The sequence below is a fragment of the Oryzias latipes genome, chromosome 16 (assembly GCF_053564925.1).
Source record: "Oryzias latipes strain Hd-rR chromosome 16, Olatipes_Hd-rR_3.1".
Taxonomy (NCBI): Eukaryota; Metazoa; Chordata; class Actinopteri; order Beloniformes; family Adrianichthyidae; genus Oryzias; species Oryzias latipes.
In genome coordinates, this window is record NC_136252.1 from 12,094,373 (window position 1) to 12,122,234 (window position 27,862).

Sequence of the window (27,862 nt, forward strand, 5' to 3'; positions counted from 1 at the left end):
GAGAGAGCAAAACGAAGCATCACTAGAAGAATATGCCACCAGAAATGGAACCCACTGGACATGGAAGATCCACCCTGCTGATTCGCCTCACAGAAATGGGGCTGCTGAAGCTGGTGTTAGAGTTATGGTGCTTTCAGTGTGGTGAGGTCTCCAAAGCCAGTTCCTGTCGCTGGAGATTCTGAATCCTCAAAGAGCTGTCAGAGTACCATCCTGCATCGAGACGTCCGACGCCTCGTTGTCCTCTTGCCAGTGGAGGATCAAGTTCAGAGAAACCAGCTCGCCTGAGGAAGTACGATCTTTCAGGACAGTGCCACAAGATCGAGTGGGAGGTGTCACGCTGATCAGCGGAGGTGGTTGCCTCGCTGTGACCTGGAGTGCGCAGTGCCTCACATGAACGCGCAGCAGCCTGCGTGCGCTCAGCACGGAGGACAATACACGCGCGCCGTTACCAGCTGAACTGAATGAACGCAATCAGCGTGGAAGCTGGGAACGCTTAAAACTGCGTTTCACCACTGCGTGTGTAAGAACTGAGCTGGATGACGGCAGTTTCCACAAACTTGGACGCTAAACTCAAACCACTGCGTGAGTGGGGCTTGGACTATAAAGGGCTACTGGTTTTTCACCTACTTCCTACTTCCTACTTCCTATTTTCAACTACTTCCAACTACTACCACCAACTACTGTTGCTAATAAAAGACTTGGAAAGAGTGAAATCCTTGGTCCAGTCCTGTCCCTTTGCAAGTGTGGGAGCACGCAGTTTACAAATACACTTGACAGTCATATAGGCTATACCAAAACGCCACAGCAAGTTTTTCAGCAAAAATTGGCAGGTGGCCGCGTGGTGGCATTTGTAATCGTGAGGCGGCAGTGGCAAACGGCGACTGAACAATTTTTTTGACATCAGTCAGCGCCTGCCCGGGCACATTTGGAGGTCGCAGATTATGATAATTGACTGATAGAAGGGTCTCCAAGGTCCCCAAAATCGTCTGATTGGCAAATTTCAGACTGCCACCCCCTGCTCCCGTATCACTGCCACCGTCTGATTGTTAGAAATTGTACAGTAGCAGTGCGGGCACTCGATGAGGGCTTATGACATGGGCCGTGACCCCAGCAATTACCAGACGACGATCTGACGATCCCAGCCACCATGGGTCCTGCATATCAATCCTACTGTGGTTGGACCACTTGGACCTTCATTTTGGGTGTTGGGGCTTTGCCCTTGCTGGGTTTTTTGGGAGGCATGCCGTCTAAAAATAATAATGTGTCAGTTCTTATATACCACCAGGCTCCGGATGGAGGGACGCCATCTGGAGACATTTGCGCATCTTCCAATCAGAGATGCTCGCACTGCCAAATTTCGTAAAATGTCATCCCCACCTGATTGACGCCTGATGAATGCCACTGTCTGCATTCATGACCACACCAACAATTTTCAAAAAAATCAGGCGGCACCAGCTAATCTTGACGATACTGCCGATTCTCCATAGCGTGGTGGAAGACTGCCTGACACAGCTGATCCCGGTCCCGGATTAACCCAGTCAGGTATTATTTTTATAATGGTGCAGAAAATACGTATTTGGTCACAAACAAATGTTCAATACTTTTTATTGTAATTGGTTGGCAATGACAGAGGTCTAACGTTTCCTGTAGCTCTTCAGCATATGTATATGTATTGGCTGTAGCTGCTATTATTAGCCCATTCCTCAGAACCTTAAACAATTGTGGATGTAGCCTCTCCTTTGCTGCTTGGATAGTGTATTTGGGATCCCTGACCTGCTGGAAGATCCAGCCACATTTCATACTCAGTGCCTCCACTGATGGGAGGTTGTTGCCTGAAATCTGACCATTTGGGGCTAAAAATGTTCATCCTTTTCTTAATACGCATCAAACGTTCTTTCCCCTTTGTAGAAAAGTGATCCAAAGCATGATTTTTCCACCCCCGTGCTTCACAGTGGCTATGATGTTCTTGGGATTTGGCATTGTTGCTTTCCAAACACTGCAAGGAGCATTTTTACCGAAAATGTCAAATTTGGTCTCATCTGACCACATGGTCTTCTCCCAGTCCTCATCTGGATCCTCCAGAGGGTCTCTGGAGAACTTTAGATGGGTCTGAACATGTGCTGGCTTTAGCGTGGGGACCTTTGAAGGCACAGCAAGACTTGAGTCCTTGACCTCATGTGTTACTATAACAGACTTTGTTGTTGTGGTTCCAGCTATCTGAAGGGGCCATGACCAGTTCTTCCATGGAGTTCTGGGCTATTAGTCCTCAGATCACGTGTACCCCACCAGAGATCTTTCATGGTGGAGGAAGATGGGGGCAATGCTGATGAAGCCCTCTCGACATTTGGGGACTTTTGTTTGATAACAGTGTCTGAAACAGGTCGTCTGCATATTTTCATGGTGGCTCTAAGATAAAGAGACCGACCTAAGACTTAACTTAATGTTGCAGCTACAGTTTACTCCTTTGTTTCAGTAGCATCCAAATATAAAGACAGAGCGTGATGAGATGGATTCATTCTACATTGTAGCCAACCGTATCCTGTGGGTGAGACGGCCCAACCCTTTAGGGTTTTAAAATGAGGAAAAACCCCAACCTTAATACAGCTCTGAGCAGCACAGGTCTCATGTTTGACTAAATCCTTCTTGAATTTAGTTCGATCAGAACAAATATTCAACACTTTTAACTCCAAAATAACAGTTGATGTGTTCTCCAGAAAAACACTAAGATCACAAAGACAAACCCAACCTGTTCCTGTCCTTCACTAAGGAACAGAGTTTGAATATGTCAATACCGATTTACAAAGCTTTACACAGAGGAAATGTACAGTACACCTTAAAAAGATTTGATTTACAAACATTTAAGAACAAATGTTTTCATCTTTTATAGAGAAAAGTGCTCATCCATGGTTTGAGACATGAGTGGCTGTAATCCCTTTTCAAATGGAAAAAGAAAGAAAAAAAGTGAAAAATTCTGTTCTGAGTCTACCTTAAAGAAAGCGTGTGGGGAAAAAAATCCAGCTGTCCTTTTCTGGCACGTCTGTCTAAACCCAGACAGATTCACAGGAACGCGGACACTGAAGCAGACAAGACAAAAAACAAAGCAGATCTGCAGTCACCCAATGATTTTAGGAACTTGAAGGGAGATCCAGCATCATCTCTGACACCAACACTAGCATCAGAGGTGAGAAAGTTTAGAACCAAAAAACTAAACGATTCTACCAATGCTCAGATCAGAAATGAGAGGAGCAGAAAGATAAAAAAAAAAAAACTTCTTTGCTGAAAAACCTGTCAGCTCATGTATGAAATCAAAACCTGAAGCGGACTTCCTGGGTTTGACAGAATACAGTAAATATCTGAAAAAGCACCCTGGGAGGCCAGACGGGCGTGGGTCCTTCCTGGGCCAATCATATCTGACTCAGAGACTCAGAGTCCATGTTAACCATCACCTGAAGCTGCAGCCTGATGCTCTGTGTGCTCGTCCAGCCTTCACGCTTGGATCGAGCGAAAACTTTCCTTGTGCTGATTCCACAGTCAGAGGGGCGGCTGCAGAACTGCTCCACAATCCAGAGCAACATCCCCTACACCTGTCAAAGTTCACCTGGGGCATGCAGAGGGGAAAAGCTTAAAGCTTCTCGGCCCTCCAGCTGCTTTTTCACAACCACAAGTTTTCTCAAATTAGCAGGAACCAGCAACAACTGAAAGAAGAGAGGGGAGCGCCGCATGGCCAGAAGAGGCAGCTGCACCGCCCAGACCTTCAGGCCATGGTGTATCCATAGCTCCCACAGTGCAGAGCCACCAGGAGCCGATCCTGCAGGACCACCAAACTCGGGTATTCTGGCAGCTTCAGCATGTTGATGCTAAAAAACAGAAGAACACAAACTAAAGACAGAAAGAAGGTCAACACAGGTCAAGGTTGAGAGGGAGCAGCAGCCAGTGAGGTCAGCAGGTTTGCATAAGGCTGCTTCCAGTCACCTACGAGGACGAAGTGGGAATGTGTGGACTGCATAAGACGAGTGTGTATCAGCTCGTATGAGTACTTGTGTGTGGATGTAATTTCACATCAATTCCTGCTAAAAATTCCCATTTAAAACTAATAACTAAACATATGTAATTTCCATTCTCAAGAACTGATTGGATTCTTTTGTTTGTGTTTTGGTGAACTCAACTACATTCAAGCCGATGTGTGAAGGCTTGGTTCAATAAAACGGTTTACTTTTCCAAAATATTAACACTTATAAAGTCAAACCATGTGTCAAAACAAATCAAAATGAAACAAAGAGAAGGAACCTCAGGCAGGTGGGAGCAGCTGCTTACCAGGTGCTGGCGGTGGGCAGCAGGTTGGGAGTGTATGGCATCGCAGCAATAGTGAACTTTTGTAGGCCACTGCCCCCCATCAGGAAGGCAAAGCCCCCATGAGGAACCCTAGAGCTGACAAAGGAGCACATATGTGAAGACATACAGCAGGCACAGCAGCAGGTAAAGGTGGCTGGACCCACCTTCCAGTGACAAACTGAAGCAGCAGAATACGTTCTTCCTGGGTCAGCCCCTTCACCACCTCCCAGAACCACTGCAGAACAGGAACACAAGTCTGCACGGTCACAGCCAGCATACGGCTAATGCTGCGTTCACACCAAACGTGACTCGCACGGCTAGTACGCTGCTCGCTGCCTGTCCAAAAATGTCTTCATAAGCCCAAGACGCATGTGGGAGGAGCTACCGCAAGATGATTTTAGCCTGATTGCTACATGGACACAGCGTCTGTGTGTATCTTTTACAATACACCAAACACCTGGATGACGTTTAGAGATCAGGTTGATTTATTCTGCAGACTTCTACAAAGTCATCGGTAATCGCGTCTCCATGACTGGATTCATGACATCATTCAGACTCTCCTGGTACGGCGAGCTTCACCATCTACTGCAGGAGCCGCGTCTAAATGACGTCCGCGTGATGGTCTTCCGTCTCTCGGTGACCCAGTTTGATATCTTACTGTCCCGCATTAACCCGAGAGGAGAAAAATAAGAAAATTTTTAGAGCACCTTAATATTATTGTTTCTATGAAAATAAGGAAAGTATCATATAGTACATGCTGCAGCTGCTGTCTCATCTGCCCGCCAGCCGGCCTCCTGGGGGCCGGTGTAGCGGATGCAATCGCTCCAGCCCAATGGGGTAGACTGGTGACCTGTCCCGGGTGTATCTGACTTCACCCAAAAGCTGGGATGAGCAGCTCTGGCGACCGAGTCACCCCAAAAGGGAAACAGCGGGTCAGAAAATCAGATGGAAGTTCAGGAATAAAACTATTGGATTGATCCACCATATTTGAGATTTGTACTCCACTCGCTGATCGAGTTACTGAAAACGTCACGTACCCAAAGCCGGGTCCCTGATTGGTTGTTGTGACACAGACGCCTCGCCAAAGTTAAAATATTTTAACTCTGGATGCGCCGCCCAAATCACACTGCACCATTCAAATCACGCAGCTGCCGGACCGACAGGCTGTGGCCGATGCTCAAATCGCGCTCCACGACCTCAGATGCCGTCTGTACTATTGGCTTAACATTGAAAATGGCCGCCTCTCCCGCGTAAATAGAACACATTTTAAGGCTCACCTGGACGACGGGCTCCTGATCACTGTACCCACTAGTGTACTCTGTGTTTCTGAACCAGTCCTCCACGTCAATCTCTGGCATCCCAGAAAGCAAGAGCTCCTGTAAGCAAACGTGCACACCACTTACTAATACACACCACTGTTCTGAGGGTCTCCGTGTGGGGACTGCATCAACGTTTTCGGACAGTGAGGTCATTCAAACAATGCAAAACAGCTGGCTGCTCCAAAGGATGCTGCTATGCTTGAAAACTTGTAAATGGCAACAGATTGCAATCCCAGCCAGGATCAAGCTGGTAAACGCCAGATCACTGGCAGATAAAAGCTTCTTTATCTCCTGAGATCTGGACTTCCTCTGCATGACAGAAATGTGAGGCACTCCCACTGAGAGCAGCACCTTTGTGGAACGGCAGTGGTCTTTAAAAACAATGTCTGATTGGACTTTTCAGCCTTTTGACGAGGGTTTCTCACACCCAGTGATGTGGGTGTGGTCACCAACACAACGCTCAAATCTGACAGTTTTTGAATCATTTTCCTGATTTCCCGATAGAACTTCTGCCTCATTGTGATCATGTTCTGATTTAACATCCATGTGTGCTTTCTCTAACATGGATATCTCTAATCGTGCAACGTCAGAACTATGCTTTACTTATTTGATGCTGGCTTCTCCTGAACTCTTGGTAATTCTGGCAAGTTAGTTCAGCGCTGCTGTATTTAGAGCCCACCCCCCACCCAGGTTGAAGGACAAGCTGCAGGTTTCCAGATCCAAAAGGAATGCTGGCATCACTACCAGACCACCGTTAGGTACTCAGAGTATCTGTCTAACATTATGGAGAAAGCCACAATCCATGAGTGTTTCCTGAAACCTTCCACTCTCTTCACAGTCTGGCCGTCAGGAAGCGTCTTCTGAAGTATGGAGCAGTAGTTGTATTGTATACATGTTGACATGTTTGTGTGTGAAGATTTTTAGAGCCAATAGATAAGTTTGTAACCTCTTTGTGTGTGTGTGTGTGTGTGTGTGTGTGTGTGTGTGTGTGTGTGTGCGCGTGCGTGCGTGTGTGCGTCCGTGTGGACAGGCCCCGCCCCTACTGATTTAACATCTAGACCTGACAGAAATGATTAAAAATCTCCTACCTACTCTACCCCCCCCTTACTTCTCAATTCATCCTCCAACTTCTTCAACCTCTTTTGTCCCTCTTTCCCTTGTCCTTCACCTCTCTTCCTATTAAGGTCGAACAAAAAAATGTATCCAAACATAATCAATAGAAATAAAGTTTAGCCTTAAATCCAAAAGGGGTTTATACAAATCTACACCTCGCGTGTCAGAAGATTCATAATCCCCTACTCATTCATTCATTCATTTTCTGTACCGCTTTGTCCCTTTCGGGGTCACGGGGCTGCCGGAGCCTATCCCGGCTACTTGGGCGTAGGCAGGGGATGCCCTGGACAGGTCGCCAGTCTGTCGCAGGGTAGAACGTCCACAGTCACACACCCATTCACTCTCACACTCACACCTATGGACAATTTAGAGTTGCCAAATAACCCATGAAGCATGTTTCTGGACAGTGGGAGGAAGCCGGAGATCCCGGAGAAAACCCACGCGTGAGACTTAATCCCCTACTATAACAGTAAAATCTGTCCAGCCCTAAAGGCTTTTAGCTCTAATCTGCTCAGCTGCTGGACAGGAAAAGATAGAAAAAGAAACAAAATGACCTCATGAAGTCATCCGTTTCCCTCTGGAAGCCATCCACAATCTAGCAAAGAGTTGGACTCTGCCAGCACCTGCAGAAAAAAGCCCTGCATAGAGCTAAAGCCCCCTTTGAAGCCCAGAGAAGATCTGAGGGGCTGATATGATGGAAGGAAGAAAAGGAAAAAGACAATATAGTGACAGATGAGGTGAGGGCACAGGAAGACGTACCAATTCATATTCATCGAACAGTTGAATGAGGGAGGGGGGAATGAAGGTGTGAAACCCCCGCAGGAATGCATTTATCTGTGGCTGGATGGCGCGCGTCATCCTCAGTTCTGTCACCAGCTGCACATACTCGGCCTGAGAGGGAACAGATCAGAGTCCTCGTCAAACTCTGGCTTGTGCCTGCTACAGCTATCTACTGTAGATGTCTGAAGTTTTGTATAACAGCGCCACCTGCAGGAATATACCCTTAACAGAAAGTATTTTTTATTTAATTTTTATTTTTTCAGAACTCTTGCTTTTCTGTAGGAGAAGGCCATTTGATCCCCCCCTATAGCCACATTTCTAGAGATACATAATACCTACAAATTTCCCCCTAATCATTCAGGGTTGGGGGTTCACATGAAGTAATTTACAGACCTAACCCTCCACACACTGCCAGGACGTACAAAACCGTCTAAAACAGAATTTCAACATCAAAGGTTTTAGCTCCAGGACTTGGTCTGGTTTCTGTGGTCAGTCAGGTCAAATCGGGAGAAATGCATCACAGGGAAAGAATAAAACCTGAAACCCGAATTACTCCTCCACAACCTTTAAACATATGAAGTTCAAGAGAAAGAAACAAGGTTTACCCACAAACCGCTAACGTATTATGCCTCCGATTTTACAAACCTCTGGATAGCTTACGTCACTGAGCCCGGTCCCTATTGTCTAACCTGGAAACTAGTTAACTATTAAATTAACTGAAGAAACAACCTGTTAAAGTTCCCTGAACAGAAGAAGAAACTATTTTTTACTATTCAGATCTAAACTCAAGAACGGTGAATGTAGAGAAAAATGGAGAAAGGAACTCTCCCTAAGAGCATCTGTCTTTGAGGGACACATTTCTAATGCAGACCTAAAAGAAAATAAAGAAACTTTTACTTTTGCTCAGCTTTTTGTCTGCTTGGTCATATTTCAGTCACATTGAGCTTTCTCCTACAAACCAAGGAGACTCACTGAAGGCCCTTTAACGCTACCTCAGGTCTTCACTCACCTTGTTTTCCTGAGTGACCAGGGTAGTTGTTCCCCCAGCTTTGAGAGGCACTTCCTCCATGGCTCCAAACACATCCGTTTCAACAGAGAAGGTGAGCTCCAGGCCCAGATCGCTAATGTCATTGTCCAGGATCCATTGCAGGTTCTTGGCGTACTCTGGGTCAATGGACGACACATCCTGGTAGCTCACAGGGATTCCTGAGAATGCACAAACCTCACATGAGAAACCTTGTTTGTGTGATTCCACACAACTTTGGCCAACCGCTCTGACTTTGAACAAGTTTCACCATCAAGCCGTCGTCACACATCAAGCTTAGAGGATCAAACGTGCATGTCGTCAGTCCAACCTTTCAAATGTGCCTAATGTCTTCACTTCCTTCTGACGATGACGCCAGCATGGGTAGTAAAGTCAGAAACCACAGCTAACGATTGAGCTCACCACTGTGCCATATTCTTCATGACAGTGAAAGCAGACTTTTAATCTCCTTCGATGTTGATAGGACACAAACAAAAGTCAGCAATCGATAAGGACAAATGTCCAAAGTCTTGCGGCATGTGTAGGAAATTACCAAATGTAGGTTTAAAGACTCACTCCAACTCTATTGTTTTCTATTGGAAAATCGTTCCCAGTGGTCTTTTAGTTATGATGCTGCTGTTTTTAGCTAAAATCAAAGAGCCTGTGTTGTTTTTAACACATACTTTCTGCAAAGCTGCACTTCTTGGAGCAGAAGTTAGCCTTTCGCTAATTTCCCAGCATGCCCCTGTTCACACTCTCGCTAGCGACACGCTCCTCACAAGCCCAAGCTAACGTCAGTGTAACAACTCCAGCCCAATATCAAAGCTATCCAGCCGCACAGTTTAGAGCCACACTACAGCTCAGATGAGGAAATGAAGACATTCATGGTCTGCAGGCGGAGAATTTAGAATTGGAGCAGAGGAAGCAAGACTTTTCATGTCCTTTATACATGTCTTCTATTATGAGAAAAATGCTACAAAAACATGTTAAAAACGGCAAAAACACCACTTTCACTGGAGTGGGTCTTTAAAGAAATCTAGTGTTCAGGTTCTTTGGGTGAAAGATGAGATGATTGAATGTTATCAGACACAAAGGAAGATTTTTTTTAAATCACACTGAGTCAGCTTGATAGAAGTCAAACTTTCTGAAGGTGACTAGGGTCTCACTGAAACTTCCATTGGTCAACAGCATTTACTTCTTGAAAGAGGCAGGGTAATATTCACACACAGGTCGGTGGTCTAACCCAGGATGTGTTTGTAGAAGGAGCGGGTGAAGTAGATGTTGACCAGCTGCCGGTGGTACAGAGCCAGGCCGAGAATCTGACCAGCAAACTGGAAGTAGTTCAGATGATCAGGATTAACAGAGGAGTTGCTGTTGGGCTGAAACGTTGTACCTGTGAAGGACACAAACAAGCTCATCTCAGCAAAACGAAGCTTCATGTTGGATTCTCTGGGGCGGGGGGGTCCACATACCATCAGCGGACTGTGTGAACAGGGCATAGTCTGGATTAATGATCTCACTGGACAGAATGTCAAACCACTCCCGCACCACGCCCTGACCCTAGAAAACAAGGATGAGACCAGAGTTAATACTTAGCATGATTATGCCACATCACATGATTGCGGCGTCCACGTATACAGCGGTACAATATTGTTGTTTTAGGAGAACTCCTCGTTTTTGTAAGCATCCTGCTAAAGGTCCCCTGTAAAGCAGATCTACAACCGCCAAGACCTCTTGGACATTGTTCGTCAAACCAAAGATCTGGCCGAGGCCGCACTGCCTGTGGTGTCTGCTTGAGCTTGGCTACCTCAGCTGTACGGCTTCTTCAGTGCTGAGCTTTCCGCTCACCCTACTCATGACGGATGACCTGTTTCAGGAGTGTCCAGCCAATGGAAACATGCCAGAGCAGAATATAATGAAAACATGCAGGAATGCAGCCCTTGAGGCCTGGGTTTTTTTTCCAGGAAGCATGTTTAAACTACCCTGACTTTAACCCTGAACTCTGGCTGAAATCCACCTGAACTTGCTTACTCTGGGTATGTCTGTTCCAAAAGACCAGATATGAATTAGCGTAATCACGCTCGATTTGGTAACCCTCCAGTGAGACGGAGTCGGAGATTTTTATGACGGCGTATGAAGATTATACGCCCATCAAATTAATACGGCTGCATCATCAAAAGAAAGAGTTTCTGCTTGTAGAAAAATAACGGAAAAAGTAAACACATGAGTTTCCTTCCCATTTCCATTTTCATTGTGATGTATATATTTAGAACTTATCCAACTTTGCCAACTGAATTGATTCAATTGGTAACAAGTAATTGAGTTAAATTTATTCAACCTAATTTCTTACGTCTATCCAATTCAATAATTATTTGTACAACTCAAATTTACATATTTATCTAACTAAATGTAATAGTTACATTTTTTCATTCATAATTCAATTAAATGTTATTCCATCTTCATTTATTGTACTTCTTGAACTCTCATATGTCTAAGTTTGAGCCTGCAGATTTACTCATTTTTATAACAATAAAATGAAAGAAACAAAACATGAAATCATTTACCATTTCTCCAACTTTAACATTATACCACTGGACAGTAGACAGTAAATAAGCTCATCATCCTCTCCCTCCCTCTCACTCATGGTGCAGAAAAAAATTAACATAACAGGACAAATAACTCGACAAAACACAGTAAAACAGCTAAACAACTAAACACATTTGGTCAAAAACCCACACTTAAACCCAAATCCGTCCAGACAGGCAAAGGGAATGGTATCCCACCGTTCCTTCCGGTGCCGATCTAACAGCAGCACCAAAGTGGTCTTATCACCGTCTCACGGTGGAAAAAGTATTATCTGAGCTTGTTCATCCACTAAATCATCTTCAAATGGACACGCAATTGTCTTTCACCTCTCTGAAAACAAACTAACCTTCAACTAAACCTGCTCCAGAACAGGTTATGTTCAGAGCATGAGTTGCTATGGGAACTTGACATACCCTGAAACATAACTCCATTTCTGGAACCGAAAGCTGAGGTTATCAACTTCCTTAGCCTCAAACTTACCATGGTAACTAGCATAAGCTGCTTTCTGGAAGGGCTGCAATCTACCATTTAGGGGATTTGGGATTCAGATCCCAGACATGAGGGTTTTTGCATCCTTTAGCCTTAAATTGTAAGTCATTCTGGATGACACGTGAATATAAACCAACAGAGCTCACTATTAAACTTTTGTCACATGGAACTGAAGTGTACCAGCTCTGAGATACTCACCATGCCCTCCTCACCATGGAAACGAACAGCAATTCCCTGTTTGAGCTTTTCATTGGTGGACTTGGAGACAGAATCACAGCTGCTCCTGAAGATGGAGTCTGGTATGAAACAGAAGAGGACAGAGGTCTTTCCACGGTTTTCAACAAAACAAACCAGCATTAACGTTTGAGTTCCTATGAAACCAAAGGGTTCGGGCTGGTCTCTAAAGGTTTTGTCTCTATGCACACTCAGCACTCCTCTGGAACTGTTTCAGCTCACACCTCTGCTACCTTTACTGAAGCAGACAGTCTAAGGTCAGAGAACTCTGCTCAGTGTGTCAACAGTGACACTCTCAGTAGCAGCTCATTGGGCTTGTGGGAAAGTGTCCACCCTGAGACAAGATGGTTTTGAAATTAAATCCATGGTTGAGACGTACCGTAGACTCTAAAAATGGAACCCTTGTTGACCCCAAGGGAGGGGTCAAATGCAGAGAACAAAATTCCCACAACTTTTAAGACTCACTCAGCCCCAAAACAAGTTCGAACACTATCCAAAACAATAAATCTAAAGAAAGGTCTGCTCCAGTGTCACAGATCTGAAACCCAATAATCTTCTTTGATACTAGCCCCACTATTTTTAATGTAATGAATACAGAGGTAGGTGGTATGGTACCTCTATGTATGAGCAGGATGTCACTTTCGCTGACAGGACGGTGAACCATTCCCGAGTCCGGCTGTCCGGCCAGGAGATGCTCGTAAAACCACTCAGCACGATCTTTGAAAGGCTGAAAACAGAGACTTAGTTCAGATAAGGCAGCAGGACGTTAGTGAACACAGAATACAGGAGTGCATGTATGTCCATGTGTGCAAACAAGGATGCATCTACAGCAATCCCTCTGTGTGTAAACACTGGGCACTTACCTGCATGTTGCATGCACACACTGTTGCATGCACACAACATTGCTGCTGTTTCTAAAGAACTGGTTAACAGACTGCCTCCATGGGCTGACATTTGTAGGATTGTTTAAAAGAGGTAAAGTAGTCAACTTCTAATTAGGTCCTAGGTAAGGTTCCCATTAGGGAATAGAAACGGCAGTAGTGACTTTAAGATCTCGTATCCTATCAGAGAAAATTGCGATACATTGACAGAATAAATCTTTACTCTCTGAAAAAAAGGTCAGTTTAGGATGGAACCAGCCGCTTTGCCAGATATAACAAATCTTGACATGCTGAATTATCACCAAAGACGTTAGCCTTTATTACGCCTTCAATTAGAGAGAATTCCCTCAGCTTAAAGTGTGTTGATGTGTTGCTAGCAGCTGTAAAAGGCAGGCAGGAAGTCCTGTGACATCATATCTACCCGTCTATTCCCACTTGAGGCTTGAAGCAGACTGCAGTTGTACCGTCTCCCCTCCCACTATGAAAAACGATCTGTTCTTACAGACCAGTTTAGGTTCAGACAATGTCTTCACGGACAGGTCCGAACAGGGCTGAAGTTGGCGTTTAATATTTTTAAGCTTCCGGTTTCTGAAAAAATCTTTCTTTACAAAAAAACAACATAATGCTTCATATTTCCATGCCTGTTTCCAAGGATATGTTTTCTCACACAATAATGCATCATAACTTACCTGGGCCTTAATGATGTGCATGAAGCGTGACATCAGCTCTGGACACTCCAGCAGGAAGTGGAAATGGTTAAAGATTATCTTTGGATTTCTAAAAAGACACGGGGTGAGGGCAGCGGATCAAAGAACGATAAACACAAATTAATCAAAGATGGATTGATGCTGAGCCACTCTGTGTTTGGAGGTCATGTACAGAAACAGCAGCATCAACTCACCTGGTCACAAAACACTTCAGCACTTCGTCGTGTTTGCAGACAAACTCTATGAAACGGGGAGAGGTCATTCTGTGAGGTGGGGGGGGGGGGTGTCAGAACGAGTAAGAGAGGAACCATGAGAGAGACAGAGTCAATAAAAAAAAAAACACTTTTACTTATAAAGCACTTTAAACAAAAGTCTAACAAAGCGACGCTTACATCATAAAAAGTATTCATAAAAAAGTAAATAAAACGTGGAAACAAATATTTTTTTTAAATAAAAGCATAACTAAATGCTCGTCATTAAAAAAAGAGGATAGAGAAGATGCTCGTCCAATATTTAGAGGTAAAGCGTTCCAAAGCTCGCTCTCCCCTGACCTCAGCCCCTCAAGGAGAAGCTGATCAGCTGACCTGAAAAAACGCGCAGGAGTTTAGAAACAAAGTCACACACCTAGGTGTGCGAAATTTCTGCTCTGCATTTGACCCTGGGGGAGCGGTGAGCTGCAGACAAGCCGCACCCCAGCGTTGGCCCCCAGTACCATTGTTTATTCCCCTCCGGGAATCAAACCCTGGATTCCTGCGTGGCAGCCCTTTACCTTACCAACCGAGCTACCCAGCCGATTAGGGAGAGAGAAGCTCATTGCAGGGCCAGACCCCACTCAAAGATATAGGCGCCAATATCCTGCTTTCAGAGTAAACTACATCCATATGATCATATAATACCTTTGGCACACTTTATAAAATGAAATACAAGTTGATTTTGCAATTCATTTTCCTACTCGATCTCTGAGGATCCCAGTTCCGTGGCTCACTTCCATCCCAGTTGACTACAGTCTGTTCAGTCACCTCCATGTGTAGAGTACACAATCCTCATCTATCTTGCAGACTACTTCTACAAGCAATTGTGAAGGAACGGCCCCTCCTGGAAGCTCCGTAAACTCAAGTGTGGTTATTACGGTCCAACATAACAAGTCCAGTCAATACATTCCAAAGCTGCTAAATGTTTCACAGCCCGCTGTCAGTGGGGTTACAACACAGAGGAAAAAACTGCAAACAACAGCAGCAAAGACCTTCTAAAGTAATAGAGCAGGGTTAGCTGCTGCTGAGGCTCATAATGCACAGAGGCCACCAACATTTTCAGTCATAGCAGGCCTTCAAACTTCATTTGGCATGAAGATTAGCTCCAGTAATGGGCTTCCACGGTTAAGCAGCTGCAGCACCATTTACATCAAACATATATGAACCCTAAGGTTTCGTCCTCACAAAGTTGAATCTCTTTTTTGATGCAACCACACTCACCCCTGCGGCATCTGACATGAGCAGCATAAGTAGAAAGCCTGAATGACGGCGCTGAGGCGATTCGCCGTCATGGAGATGACGTCCTCCCCATCAGCCTTTGCCTCCATAACTATGTGAGGGTCCAGTAAGGAGGACAGCTTTGGCTGAGTTTCCAAGCAGTCCGACTTGTGCTGTTTGAAGAGCAAGGAGGCGATCTCTGTGTTGGAAGAGGAGTTCTTGTTGTTCCTTTCCATCTCAGTGGAGATGAGAACTAGCCACTCCTCCAGTGAGTGCCAGAGGAGCTCCAGCGGCTGCAGAGGAGAGGGCGGGTGGGGAGGGGTTAATGCAAATAGGCTTTAAATACAGTTTCACCAAAATCAAACAGATGTCCTGAGCTGGGCTCATAAAGAAACAATACCTTTATTTTTTCAAGTATGCTAGCTGAAGATGGTTTAACAGAGACATCTCAACACGAGGCTCACCTTAAACACTTGACTGCGGGGCGTTTTGTTCCCGTTGTAGCCCATGTCATTGTCATTGTTGGGGGAGGACGGCCCGAGGCAAAAGACGTGGCAGAAGATTCGCACAATCCTCAACAGATTCTTCATCTGAGCCTCGTAGCTGCTGGAAAGACTGTGGAAGAGGGGGTGGGGGTCCTTTAAACTTTGTGTATCAGGAAATGTATGGTTTCTTTATAAACTTTGTAACTAGTGCATATTGTGTAGAAAAAGCATGTGGAGGCTGATATATGAAGATCCTAAAGGGGATTAGAAAAAAAGTGTAAATGATGAAGTTGAAATTACTGATAAATGTTATTTGCAGAGTTTTGTTGTGTGAGGAAGCAGAGCACAGCTAAAACACCTCAAGGTGTATAGCAAAAAGTCAGAAACCAAAAAAGGCAGCCAACTTTGGAGGATAGAATAGCAGGGTGGTACCCCTCATCCGAACACCCACATTTAGAGCCACTGTTCAAACCCCGGCCAGGGTGAACTTCAAGCAGGGCGAGGCCCACCATGTCTCACCCTGCCCACCTCTGATTCGATTAACATATCCCCCATCAAATGTGGGATATGTCAAGGTGACTCTGTCCGACTTCTGTTCTGCAAAGGTCTGAACCCCCTCAACCAAATAATCAATATGACTGGGCTTGTTCCTGAGCTGCTCGGATAAGTCCTTCAGTGCTGTCCTGTAGGCCAGCCCTTTCTAGTCACTGGTAGGACTTCTTGATATCAGCCACTTCAGTTATGGTCTGGTGGTACATTCCATGCTGGGGTTTGTTCTGTCCTCAAGAACTGCATCCTCTGCTCTCCATTGTCTGAGACATTCACTGAGCACACTGTCAGTTAAGGCCTTGAGCTTGATGTATTCATGCATCTTGGATGTTTCATCCTGGATAGTGGCTTCCACCGTCACTAGTCCCCGGCCTCCTTCCTTGAAGCTTGCATATAGCCTCCACATACGGTGAGGAGCTTTTGTGTCTTAACATCCGTGGTCTGCATCTCTTCCTTTGGCGCTTATTATTCCTGCAGGGTTTCTGACAAGTGGCAGTGCGTCGCCTCTTCTTCTTCTTGTTCTTGCCATTGAGCTGGCTTCTCAGGACTTGCCTTACTTGTTGGAGGTATTTAGCTGTTGCAGCTTTCCTTGTTAACGGTTTAAGGTTGCCATTTGCCTGTGGAATTTCAAAGTACTTGTAACTGATCTCAATGTCTGATATTGTTCCTTCTGGTAGTGAGACCCCTCCTGTGTGGACTACCTTGCCTCTCTTTGAGCACCAGAGCAATAGAGGCATACAAGACCCAAGGTGTAGGCTGTGCAGAGAGGGGGGAGTGGAGGGCGCGCAGTACAAGTGATCCATACACAGGTTATGGTTCATCCGGGATCTGTTGCAAATCTACCCAAAGCACAACGCGACAATAAGAAAGGAGAGGCTTCAGACCTAACCTGTGATGGTTCTCCATTGGCTCAGCCAGAGCCCTGACCTAAATGTCAAATGTCTGTCCAGATGTCAAATGTCTGTCCAGGTTTTAAAATGTCTGTCCAGATGGGGAACTCAGTGTACTATACTCAGTTTTCTATCTCAGCCCATTTCTCATTTCTCATCGTCTTTCCCCATCAGTTAGGGGGTGGGATGTGTGAAAGGAGTGGGGGGCTGTGTGTAGGTACGGGGAGGGGGGCCATATCTTTTTTTTGTGCTTGTTTGTTTTAGTTTTCATGCTTGTTTTTATAGTATTTTTTTTTGTTTTAATGTAAAACACTTTGTGTTGTGCTTTTATATGGAAAGTGCTTTATAAATATTGATTGATTGATTGATTGATTGATTGATTGATTGATTGATTGATTGATTGATTGATTGATTGATTGATTGATTGATTGATTGATTGATTGATTGATTGATTGATTGATTGATTGATTGATTGATTGAGAAATAACATGGACAATTTTGACAAATGGCAGCAAATACAAGGAGTGAAAAACGTAAAGGGGTCTAAATACTTTCCGTACCAAATGTACATACAACACTTAAACCAAGTCGAGAGTTGGAGTACAGAAACTTCTGACTAAAAGTCTGGGCTAAAGTCCCAAAATCAAGACAGGAAACGTCTCCCAAGGTTGAGAAAACCAAGCCAAGATCCTGTCCAAATAGTAATGGCCAACAGAGCAGACATAGCACAGCTGGACACGAAGGAAAAGAAGGCCATGATAACATGTAGTCTTCACAAGAGACAAATGTGACGGATAAGGCAGCAGTGGTTCCAATGGGAACTGGAACAGTGTTTCAGCAGCTTTCAAGAACGACATTCAAGATGTCTATCCAGAAGAGCTCAGTCTTGGAAACAGCCAAGATAATGGATCTTCAGGCTCCAGGGCCTCTGGCAGAGGGCAAAGGAGAATCAGACCACTGACTGGGCAAATGGGGGATTTTTAAATACAAGCAGATATAACTGCAAATTTGACCAAAAAAAGTTCTAAAGGGAGGTACTTGATTGTACATTACAAAGATTTGAAGGACTTAAAGCTTTCCCTATGAATGTTTTATTCGCATTAAAAAAACAGTAGTAGAGGCGTTGGGCGGGATGTTCTTCAGGGCATGTCCAAATGACGGAGTAGCTGTGAAGCAGAAGCTATCAATGAGACTCGATAGGCATGGCATACCTGAGAAGTTTGTGTCCGTTGGTGGTGGCCACCTCAGCCAGGTTGGACAGAATTTTGTGGTAATTGGAGTCGCTCTGCTGGGACACATGCTCCAGAACCTGCCTGACCTGCACACAAACAGCACAGTTCTGATAAAGTTCTTACATGGGTCTACGTATGCTTCCATACACATAACATACCATGTTCTCCCTGATGTCATCATTCTGCGTCATCTGAACAAGCGTCTGAAACAGCCTGCCATGGTGTTGGATAAGAATCTCGCATGTCTCCCCATAACCCCCCTGGAAGAAACGGTGACATCAGTGGAACAGGAAAGGGCTATAGAAGGAGCATATTTGCTGAAAAAGAAACCTCCACCTGCACGCACAGATCCAGAGGAGTCACTCCGTTCTTGTCTGGGAGGTACTTGGCTCCTCGAGACAGCAGGATCTGAGCTGTGTCTCTCTGGCCATGGCTGAAGACAAACAGTAGATACTAAGACGCTAAAGAACTGTGTGGATGCTCCGTGATGCAGGACAACAGTAAGCACAAAAAGCTCCACAGCTAATGTTTCAAAGTTTGTTTTTAGATACTGAGGATATTTTAGCAGGTTACAAGTTGTTTTAACTTCTCCTTCATGCTCCTCACCTTTACAAGTTTTTCTCTAAATCAGCACAGCAGAGAATTACGTCTCATTAAGAGCTGAGATTTATTATTATTTTTAGAATGAGTCAAAATCCATTTGCTCCAAATTCTTGAGGAGAAAAACTTGATTAAAAAACTTTGCTGTAATTTTTGGTTGTATTTTAAGGATGTTAATTAAAATTCAATAAGTATTGGAAAGTTAGGCTGGCATTTATCGTCATTATTTTGGAAGCAAAAGTGTTGACTTGTACTTAAATGCTACATTTAGACTTTATGAGGATTTATCAAGATGGACTAAATTGTACTAAGATTCTCTTTTTGTTAACATGTTATAAAATGATTAATTTCCAAATATTACTCTCATTTTTTAACAAAATTAGTGACAGATAATTTTACTTATGTTCCAGGTTAAGGTCACGGATTACTAGCATGGGAGGGAGGAGAGAGGTTAAGATTAATGAATCGGGAAGTAGCAGCCTGAGCAACCGCTTCTACAATATTTATTATCATCGTCCATCCATGTTAAAAAGAGCCAAACGATACAGTGAGTCTCAGCCAAGAAAACCCAAACTATGCTTGATTCACAACCTGTGCTGATTATTCTCGTTTGTATAATTTGAAAAAGAATATGCAGTCTTAACCTCCTAACCCCCTAATGTATGGTTTGTACCAGTTAAAGTGTCAACCCCTAACAATTAACAGTCCAGAACGACGGGAAGAGTGGGCAAAAAGGTGAAAAGACATGTACGAGCAGGTCAGAACGACTGGAGGAAGGGTGCAGGCGTGATGTGTGACCTTTCATTAAGACTGAAAGGAAAGGTGAAGAAGACTGTGGTGAGAGCAGCCCTATTTAGGTTTCGACCAGGGAAGGGCAACTCCAGGCCTCGAGTACCTCATTCCTGCATGTTTTATCATTATACCCTGGCATGTTCTAATTGCCTGGACACACCTGAACCAGGTCATCAGTCATAAGTAGGGGTTGGATATCTGGAATCAGGTAGACACACCAGCCCTCAAGGCGTGGAGTTCCCCATACTTAGTCTTGAGACTCTGATGCAGAGACAGAAAGCAGAGATGAAGATCCTGAGGTTCTCTCATTCTCGTTAGATGTGGGAAAGGAATTTTATGACATGCATTCTCCTTGTCACTTGGAATTGATTTACAGTTATTATTTTCTGGAAGCTTCGGAAAAAGTGTATATTCAATCCCTACCAGAAATCTATTTGCATTTAAATTATAAAAGCTGTAATAAAGATTACTTTTCACTTATTCAACGACGGTGCATTTCAAGCACAAGGTGCCTGTTGGTGCTCCAGTAAGTAAACCTATAAACCCGTTTCTGACCCCTTCATTGGACCTGCAAGCGAAGTAAAGAGGCGTGGCTCCGGAGACATTGGGCCGGTTGATGTCAGCTCCGCTGTCTAGTAGACACAACACCGTCTGCAGAAAAAACACAAGAAGGTTCCCATCACACAGCAATGAGTGCCACAAGGCACAACATACACATAAACAAACAAACCACCCTCTAACCAAAGGGTGTCAGAATCCAGGCCTTCAGGGCCGGTGTCAAACATGTTCTCCAAAAAGACCTGCTGTTGAAGCTCCTTACTGTTAAACACACCTGAACTAGGTATCCAGCAGCAGATAAGGCAGGATGTCTGGAAAACCACAAAGAGGGCCTCCAGGCCTGGAGTTTGACGCCCCTGCTCTAACCTCTGTGAGGGCCGCAACTCTCTGAGCCCCCCCTTCTGAGGGCCACAGTTTGATGTAACCCCACAAGAACTTCACAGCATTGATGAGATTACTTATTAAACAGAGATTTATTTCTAAACAAAACTTTTCTTCATGTTTGTGAAGAAAAGTTTTAGAGCAACTATAAAGGACTGGTTTAAAATTCAAAGCTGTTTGAAACCGCATCATCAAACACCTCAGGGTTAGGAAATAAAAAGAATAAAAATCTAGGAAACATGGTACAAACCACGAACCAATTGTGTGATGACTGAGCTCGATTTCAATAGTTCGACTGACCTATCCCAACTAAACTATCAGAAGCTGCCTTTCCATTACACCTACACTCAAAACTTTATTGAAATTCTAGAAATGTCAAAGAACACAATTACAATGGTTCCATTAAATCACAAATCAAAAACATGGCGACAGATGTGAACAACACTTTGACAGCAGATACATTTCAATTTCTGCCACGGCACTAGCGCTAATCTATCAAAGTAGATCTCTGTGTCTTATTCAGGCTATGGAGCGCCAAGCTCCTTACACGTGGGAGGGGCTATGGATGAAGCCATTTTGGGAAATAGTGGTAGGTGATTTTACAGAGGAGCTGTGAATCCAACAATTCCACATGACTCGCTCAACTTTTGATGAGCTGTGTGAGGCTGAGGGACCTCTGGTGACGCCCGCTGTGCAGCACCCAAGGCCGCCCGTTCCTACCAAGTAGCGTATCACCATCCAGTTGATAATCATGTGACTCATTTAATTTAAAAAAAAAAAGAGGTTTCCATTGCAATTTACCAAATATGTCCATTTCAATACGCCTCAAGAGCCACCTCTTCCATATGGAAGCGATTATGTAGCATAATTAAAAAGCAAAGTCAAAACCAGAAATGCTTTTTCATTTTCAAAATGAAGCTGCATTTTTTGACTCAAAAATATAATGAAAAAGCAATCCACCAAAATGCTTTTTCATTTCCTTCCTCAACACAGCTTATTCTGTCACTTAATTAAAATTAAAATGAAAATGGTATTTGACATTTCATTTTCAAGACGTTCCATGGTAAATGTGTAGCATAATTCATTTAGAAATGTCTAATTTGACCATTAAAATGGATTAATAGAAATGCTTTTTAATTTTCAAAATGAAGCTGCATTTTTTGACTCAAAATTAAAAAGAAAAAGCAATATTTCAAAATGCTTTTTCATTTCCTTCCTCAACACAGCTTATTCTGTCACTTAATTAAAATGATAAATAAAATGGTATTTGACATTTCATTTTCAAAAAGGTCCCTGGTAAATGTGTACCAAAATTCATTTAGAAATGTCTCATTTGACAATTAAAATGGATTAACAGAAATGCTTTTTAATTTTCAAAATGTAGCTGCATTTTTTGACTCAAAATTAAAAAGAAAAAGCAATATTTCAAAATGCTTTTTCATTTTATACTTAAAACCGCTTATTCTGTGTCATAATTCAAACGAAAATGCAAAGAGGGGATTGCATTTGCATTTTAACATCCACCCCGCGCAAGTTGTCACAATATTCAATTCGAAAAAGCATTAGCAGAGGGGAGGCGGGGCGATGACGTCACTGCTTTCTCTGTGTGTCCGGCTGCTGACTGACGCACACACGCGCACCAAGAGCAGACTGTGTTAGCGGCAGAGACGAGGGTTTTGTGATGGTTGTGAACTTCTGATGAGTTTCCACAGCTTCTCAGGACTAAGTAACTGCATGTCCGCCTTCTGCGGTCCTCCTCCCGACGCACCGCGGACAAGCTTTGTTCTTCGGACCGCCAGCTGCCTTCGCACAGCAGAGCGCGAAGCTCCCGATGATCGCTGAAGGCGGAAATGCTGCTGCGATCTGAGAAACCATCAAATGAATTTGTGTTTCCAGTGGTGTCCAGAACAAAATAAAGACTGATGTAATTCACAGATATTTACACCTTGATCTGCAGCTTCGCGGTGAATTTGCTGTTTGATTTATTAAGATCCAGGAATCCAGGTTTGAGCAGGCCAGGTCCAGCGGTTTTTGAACAGGACCCGGTTTTAGGTGATCTTAATGTGAAAAATGCAGCAGAATGTTCCTTCAGCTCCCTCGCGAATCAGAAGCTGTGAATCGTAAGTCAACTTTAGCGTCGTCCGACCGCACGGATTTAAAAACATATAATCGAGCAGAGCAGGCCGTAAAATATTAGCATAACTGTAATAAAAGCACATTATGAAGATAGTCTCCTGCAGCTTCGCGCTGAGTGAGTGTTTTTGGTCCAACCAGCAACGTTTAGCATCGAGAAATCTGCTGTCTGATGATGGAGCTCCACCTGTCATCAAACAGCAAATTCACCGCGAAGCTGCAGGAAGGAAATGAAAAAGCATTTTGAAATATTGCTTTTTCTTTTTAATTTTGAGTCAAAAAATGCAGCTTCATTTTGAAAATTAAAAAGCATTTCTATTAATCCATTTTAATGGTCAAATTAGACATTTCTAAATGAATTATGCTACACATTTACCAGAGAACTGATTGAAAATGAAATGTCAAATACCATTTTCATTTTAATTTTAATTAAGTGACAGAATAAGCTGTGTTGAGGAAGGAAAAGAAAAAGCATTTTGGTGGATTGCTTTTTCATTATATTTTTGAGTCAAAAAATGCAGCTTCATTTTGAAAATGAAAAAGCATTTCTGGTTTTGACTTTGCTTTTTATTTATGCTACATAATCGCTTCCATACTTCCAAGCACAAAAGCTTTTTTTGATAAATGCCAGTTTTTTTTAAATAGTCGTGTTTCCATTTGACAAATTTGTTAGTGCAAATCCAGTTTAAGCAATTCCATAGTCAATGGAAATGCAGCTAGCATGAAAGGGGGGGGTTAATTTCATGTGATTATGAAACCAGACGGTCTCTTACCGTTTTGTGTCCGTTTTGACAGGCCACATGTAGAGCAGTCTGGCCCATGGCGTCCTCTACATCTACATTGGACACGTGCTGGACCAGGTCATGCAGCAGCTCTGTTCGCCCATTTACCGCCAGCCAGTGGATCTGCAGCTCATGCACACATGAACACTTGAACAGGTCAGCAGAAAAACACACAGATCAGACCAGACTCGGACACTCACAGCTGTCAGGCCCTCGTTGTTGCAGATGTTGACGTCTGCGTTGTATTCCAGTAACTTACTCATGCACTTCTTCTGTCTGAGAGAACAGAGGAGCAGCGCACATACACACACACATACACACACACCTTCAGACCAGCTTTCATTAGGACAAACAACACAGGTCTAATGAGATGGACTGACAAAAAACAAACTTCTGAATTTCAGCCTGAGCGTCTTCATCTCATCTCTTTCATTCCAATCCCCCAAATGAGCAGAACCCCACCTGCATCCCACTGCACCAATCACCACCTTCCTCTTTCTCTTCAACATACACAACCACATCCCTTCATCTAAGCTACTGGTCTATTCAGTCAGTCAATAGTTTGCTGCCTGGTTAGGCAGTTTTCCCGTAGATCGGGACTTAACCTGAACAAAGGTAGAATTTACAGGATCACAGCTGTTCACTTTAAAAACCGTTTCTGCGTCAACAAAACAAGACTATCAGAAAATATTAAGTCCATCAATAGATTTTAGAAATCAGTAATACACATTATAGCTAAAGACTGACAAGGACACCCCTGTATTTCTGTTCGTCTCACCTAGGCTTTTTCCTGCTTAAATTACTAAAACGAAACTATTTTAAAAAATCTGACTATTTTTCAAATTCAGCCCTGAAAATAAATATGATTGTTGTCATCCATCGCTCAACTTGTAAATATTGGCTGATCAGAATGATTAAAGAACAGTGCTTGTTTGTTCTTCATACCCATTCCGAGCAGCCAGATGAAGAGGAGTGCAACCTGAGATGTCTTGATAGTTTGGATTGGCTCCCTTCTTCAGCAGCAAAACAAGACACTCCACCGACCCGCAGCTGGCAGAGAGAGCACAGGGAAGCTGGGTTTCAACGTTCGCATCTGCAGTGCCGGGAACTCTGGCTCTTTGTCTTTCTCAGCTCCACGGGAGTCGCCATATGCGGAAATCGCCATGTTGGAACCAGGAATCGTCAGTAAGCTGTGATTGGTCTGAGTCATTGTTTCTATGACAACAACTCTGGCCCATCAGGAGTGGCCCCTTAGACTGAAAGGGGGCTACACGTCATTTCAAACATTGCAGAAGTCTATGCGATTTTGGCTTCTTTGAGCCACTTCCCATTTGGAACGTGAGGGGGGAGGGGCCTCTCAGTCCAGTTCTCTTACACAGCACAGTCAGTGGTCACCTGCCAAAAGTCCATGTGCTACTTTCTTAAACCGGCTGGTCCGACTGCTAAATTGAACCCCCCAGAAGAAACAAATCCAGTGAAGAAACCGAGAAAAGGCCTTTGACTTGAAAGAAAAAAAAAGAAATCTGCATTCAACAGAAAAAAACAGGAGTCTTTAGTCTAAATATGGATTTATCATGACAGTTGCTCCCATTGACCATAATAATAATGCAGAATATTCAGCAACCAGCTGTCTAATGTTACAAGGATGCTGCTAATAAGGTTGTTCAAACTGTAGATTCACGCTCACCATTCTATTGAGAAAATAGTTTAGTGACTTTTTTCTTTTTGCATTCGTCTGTCTGACCTCAGAAGCCGGATTAGGCCATAGGTGCCGTCCGATTATTGAGCTTTATTTAGTTATGAGTTACAGAAAAATCGACATCGCGTTGGGGCTGCTCAAAATGAGGAAAACTCGTGATATGCAATATTAGTGATCATTATTGCAATAAAGATATAACTTGTGAAACATGAACAAAAAGCAAAAGAACCAAAAATATAATTTCCATTTCACTGCAACATTTCAAAATACGGTCTGACACTGAACCGGCCTGTTGGGGACCAGTGCTCTATGAGATTCAGAGAATGGATGTTTGCAGTGACACCCCAAGCACCCCCCCCCCCCCCCCCCAAACACCCCCAAACATCTTAAAATCAAACCTCTAAACACCAACCCTGTGCCCGTGGGCGCCCATGCGCCCCCAAGCACCCCTTGTGGCGCCCGCAGGGAATGCTCCAAAAATAGCACTGCTCATTTAGCAAATAAACACATTGTGGCGATCTGGAGGTTAGCCCCGCCTTCAGCTTTTAAGACTCATGGGAAGTGGGGAATCCCGGGTGTGTTAAATCGCTAACCATAAATGAGGGAGCTGTGAGCAGAAGTGAGGTTAATGCTGTTTGACTGGTGGTGGGTGTGTTCAAAATAAACGGACACATATGATTGTCTGCCTACTTATGTGAGTGTCGTTCTCAACAAACCGGGGTTGTGCTTTGCACGGGGCACGGGTAGCAGGTTCATCAGGACATGTCCAGTGGGGCCTCTACTAAGTAAGAGGATAGTGAATTAAGACTCTGGCGGAATGGTACCTGCCTGGATAGTAGAGGGTGGTGATTCAGTGCTTGCTATTAGTAATTGTGGCACTTTAGTTCTGCTAACGTGAAATATATGGAGTATGGAACGGCCTGAAACTTGCGATTGGTGTTATTTAACAATAACAGGTTTTTAAATAATGAAATCACAAAGACGCACACACAGGACCAGAGACGCACACAGGACCAGAGACGCACACAGGACCAGAGACGCACACAGGACCTAAGACGCACACAGGACCAGAGACGCACACAGGACCAGAGACGCACACAGGACCTAAGACGCACACAGGACCTAAGACGCACACAGGACCTAAGACGCACACAGGACCTAAGACGCACACAGGACCAAAGACGCACACAGGACCAAAGACGCACACAGGACCAAAGACGCACACAGGACCAGAGACGCACACAGGACCAGAGACGCACACAGGACCTAAGACGCACACAGGACCAGAGACGCACACAGGACCTAAGACGCACACAGGACCAAAGACGCACACAGGACCAAAGACGCACACAGGACCAAAGACGCACACAGGACCAGAGACGCACACAGGACCTAAGACGCACACAGAACGTCACACACCAAGCAGAAATGAACTTATTGCTAAAAATGATGTCAGGAGTTCAGCTCTAAATAAAATGACAAAAGAGCAAAGAAAACGGAATAATTTGTTTATTTTTTCAGGATATTTCCTGGCTTTGTTTGTTCATATTTGCATAATTTTGACAAGATATATTTATTATTCTGGATTAATATCCCTGTCGGGTTTTTTTCATATTTATGTTTAAAAAGTTAAAGTTAAGTTAAACTTTTAAAGGTTTAAAAGTTTAGCTTTAGTGTGTTAAATAAATGATTATCTTGTTCGGCCCTCAACCTGTGTGTTTTGGATTTAGGCCCCCTCTGCAACTGAGTTTGACCCCCCAGTAATATGAGTCTAGAAAATTCATGCTTTTTTTTTGTGTGTGTAAAATGACCAAATAAAAAAACGGCACACAAAAGGATGTCATCAAATTGTGTTTGTGTTTTTAGCAAACAGGTCCTGTGGCGCCCTTCATACCACTTAGTGCCCATGAATGGCCTCAGTCTCAAAAAGGTTGGTGACCCCTGCCTTAACCAACCCGAACCTTTTTAAAAAGATGTCTGGCTGGGGTTTGGAAGTCTTACTTTGCAGCGATGTGCAGCAGGCTCCTCTTCACTCTGCCAAAGGCGTAGTTCACGTCAAATCTGGAGTTCAGGAGCAGCTCCGACACGGACCTTTGAAACCCACGCGTGGTGTTAGTGGATGGCAGCAGACTGAAGAGAAACGTGTTCAGACTGAGGGTCCTGCTGCGGGTTTACCTGTGCTGGTCTGCCATCACCATGGGCATGAGCGTGTACACGGCCGTCTCATTGTCTGTGGGGGGCGGGGGGGGGTGGAGAGAGCAGCATGAGGGGATTCGAATCTACCTGAAGCCTTTGAAGCATCCGCCCCCGTTCCTGCTGTCTCTGACAGGACACCGTGACACCGAGCACAGCCCACCCGCTCCGGTCTACTCTATCCCAGTCCAGTCCTGTCAGCGTCCAGCCGCTTACCTTCGGGGAGTTCCACGGTCCGAGCCCGGCGTAGCGAGCGGGTCAGCCGGTTCAGCTGGACGTTGAGCTGCTCCATCGCCCGTTCCATCATAGGGGAGCGCTGCGCGGCGGCGTCGTTGGTCCCCGGTGGAGCCTGGAACTTCCGCGGGCGTAGCCCATGGACGCCCTATCTGTCTGACGTCACTACACGCCGAGACCCGCTTCCTGGTGTCATGACGCTCGCCGCGTTGCAGTCTGGGTGATGCATGCTGATTGGCCGTGTCTTTTGTATTTATTTATTTTTCATTTTGTGATTAACAAAATTCAAAATGCAATAAAACTCCTCAGAATAGTAGACTTATAAACATACCAATCAACCCAGCAGAAAACAATGACATGAAATAAAAAAAAAGAGAGAATTAAAATTAAAATATGAGTG

At 44.2% G+C, this 27,862-nt stretch overlaps 1 protein-coding gene across 1 annotated transcript; it reads right to left on the minus strand.

Moving 5' to 3' along the window:
* Positions 1 to 1,588: 1,588 nt before the first annotated feature.
* Positions 1,589 to 27,684, minus strand: hace1 (HECT domain and ankyrin repeat containing E3 ubiquitin protein ligase 1). Its single transcript, XM_004077726.5, has 24 exons — positions 27,445 to 27,684; positions 27,211 to 27,265; positions 27,037 to 27,126; positions 24,282 to 24,386; positions 23,537 to 23,612; positions 23,328 to 23,459; positions 20,051 to 20,133; positions 18,427 to 18,523; positions 18,249 to 18,350; positions 18,070 to 18,176; positions 15,399 to 15,549; positions 14,938 to 15,227; positions 13,660 to 13,728; positions 13,448 to 13,535; positions 12,493 to 12,604; positions 11,842 to 11,939; positions 10,041 to 10,128; positions 9,812 to 9,961; positions 8,554 to 8,750; positions 7,524 to 7,655; positions 5,610 to 5,708; positions 4,497 to 4,567; positions 4,315 to 4,428; positions 1,589 to 3,857 (listed from the first exon to the last, which is right to left on the minus strand). The coding sequence occupies exons 1-24, from the start codon at positions 27,533 to 27,535 to the stop codon at positions 3,755 to 3,757; spliced, it is 2,700 nt and encodes an 899-aa protein (XP_004077774.1). The 5' UTR covers positions 27,536 to 27,684; the 3' UTR covers positions 1,589 to 3,754.
* Between the last annotated feature and the right edge of the window lie 178 nt (positions 27,685 to 27,862).

Bases quoted from the DNA above. Each gene is read 5' to 3' on its own strand.
- hace1 (XM_004077726.5), bottom strand. From the start codon at position 27,535: ATGATGGAACGGGCGATGGAGCAGCTCAACGTCCAGCTGAACCGGCTG. The intron at 27,266-27,444 runs GTAAGCGGCTGG...CGCCCCCCACAG, and splicing joins GACCGTGGAACTCCCCGAAG to ACAATGAGACGGCCGTGTAC. The intron at 20,134-23,327 runs GTAAGAGACCGT...TTTTTTCTGCAG, and splicing joins GTCAAAACGGACACAAAACG to ACGGTGTTGTGTCTACTAGA.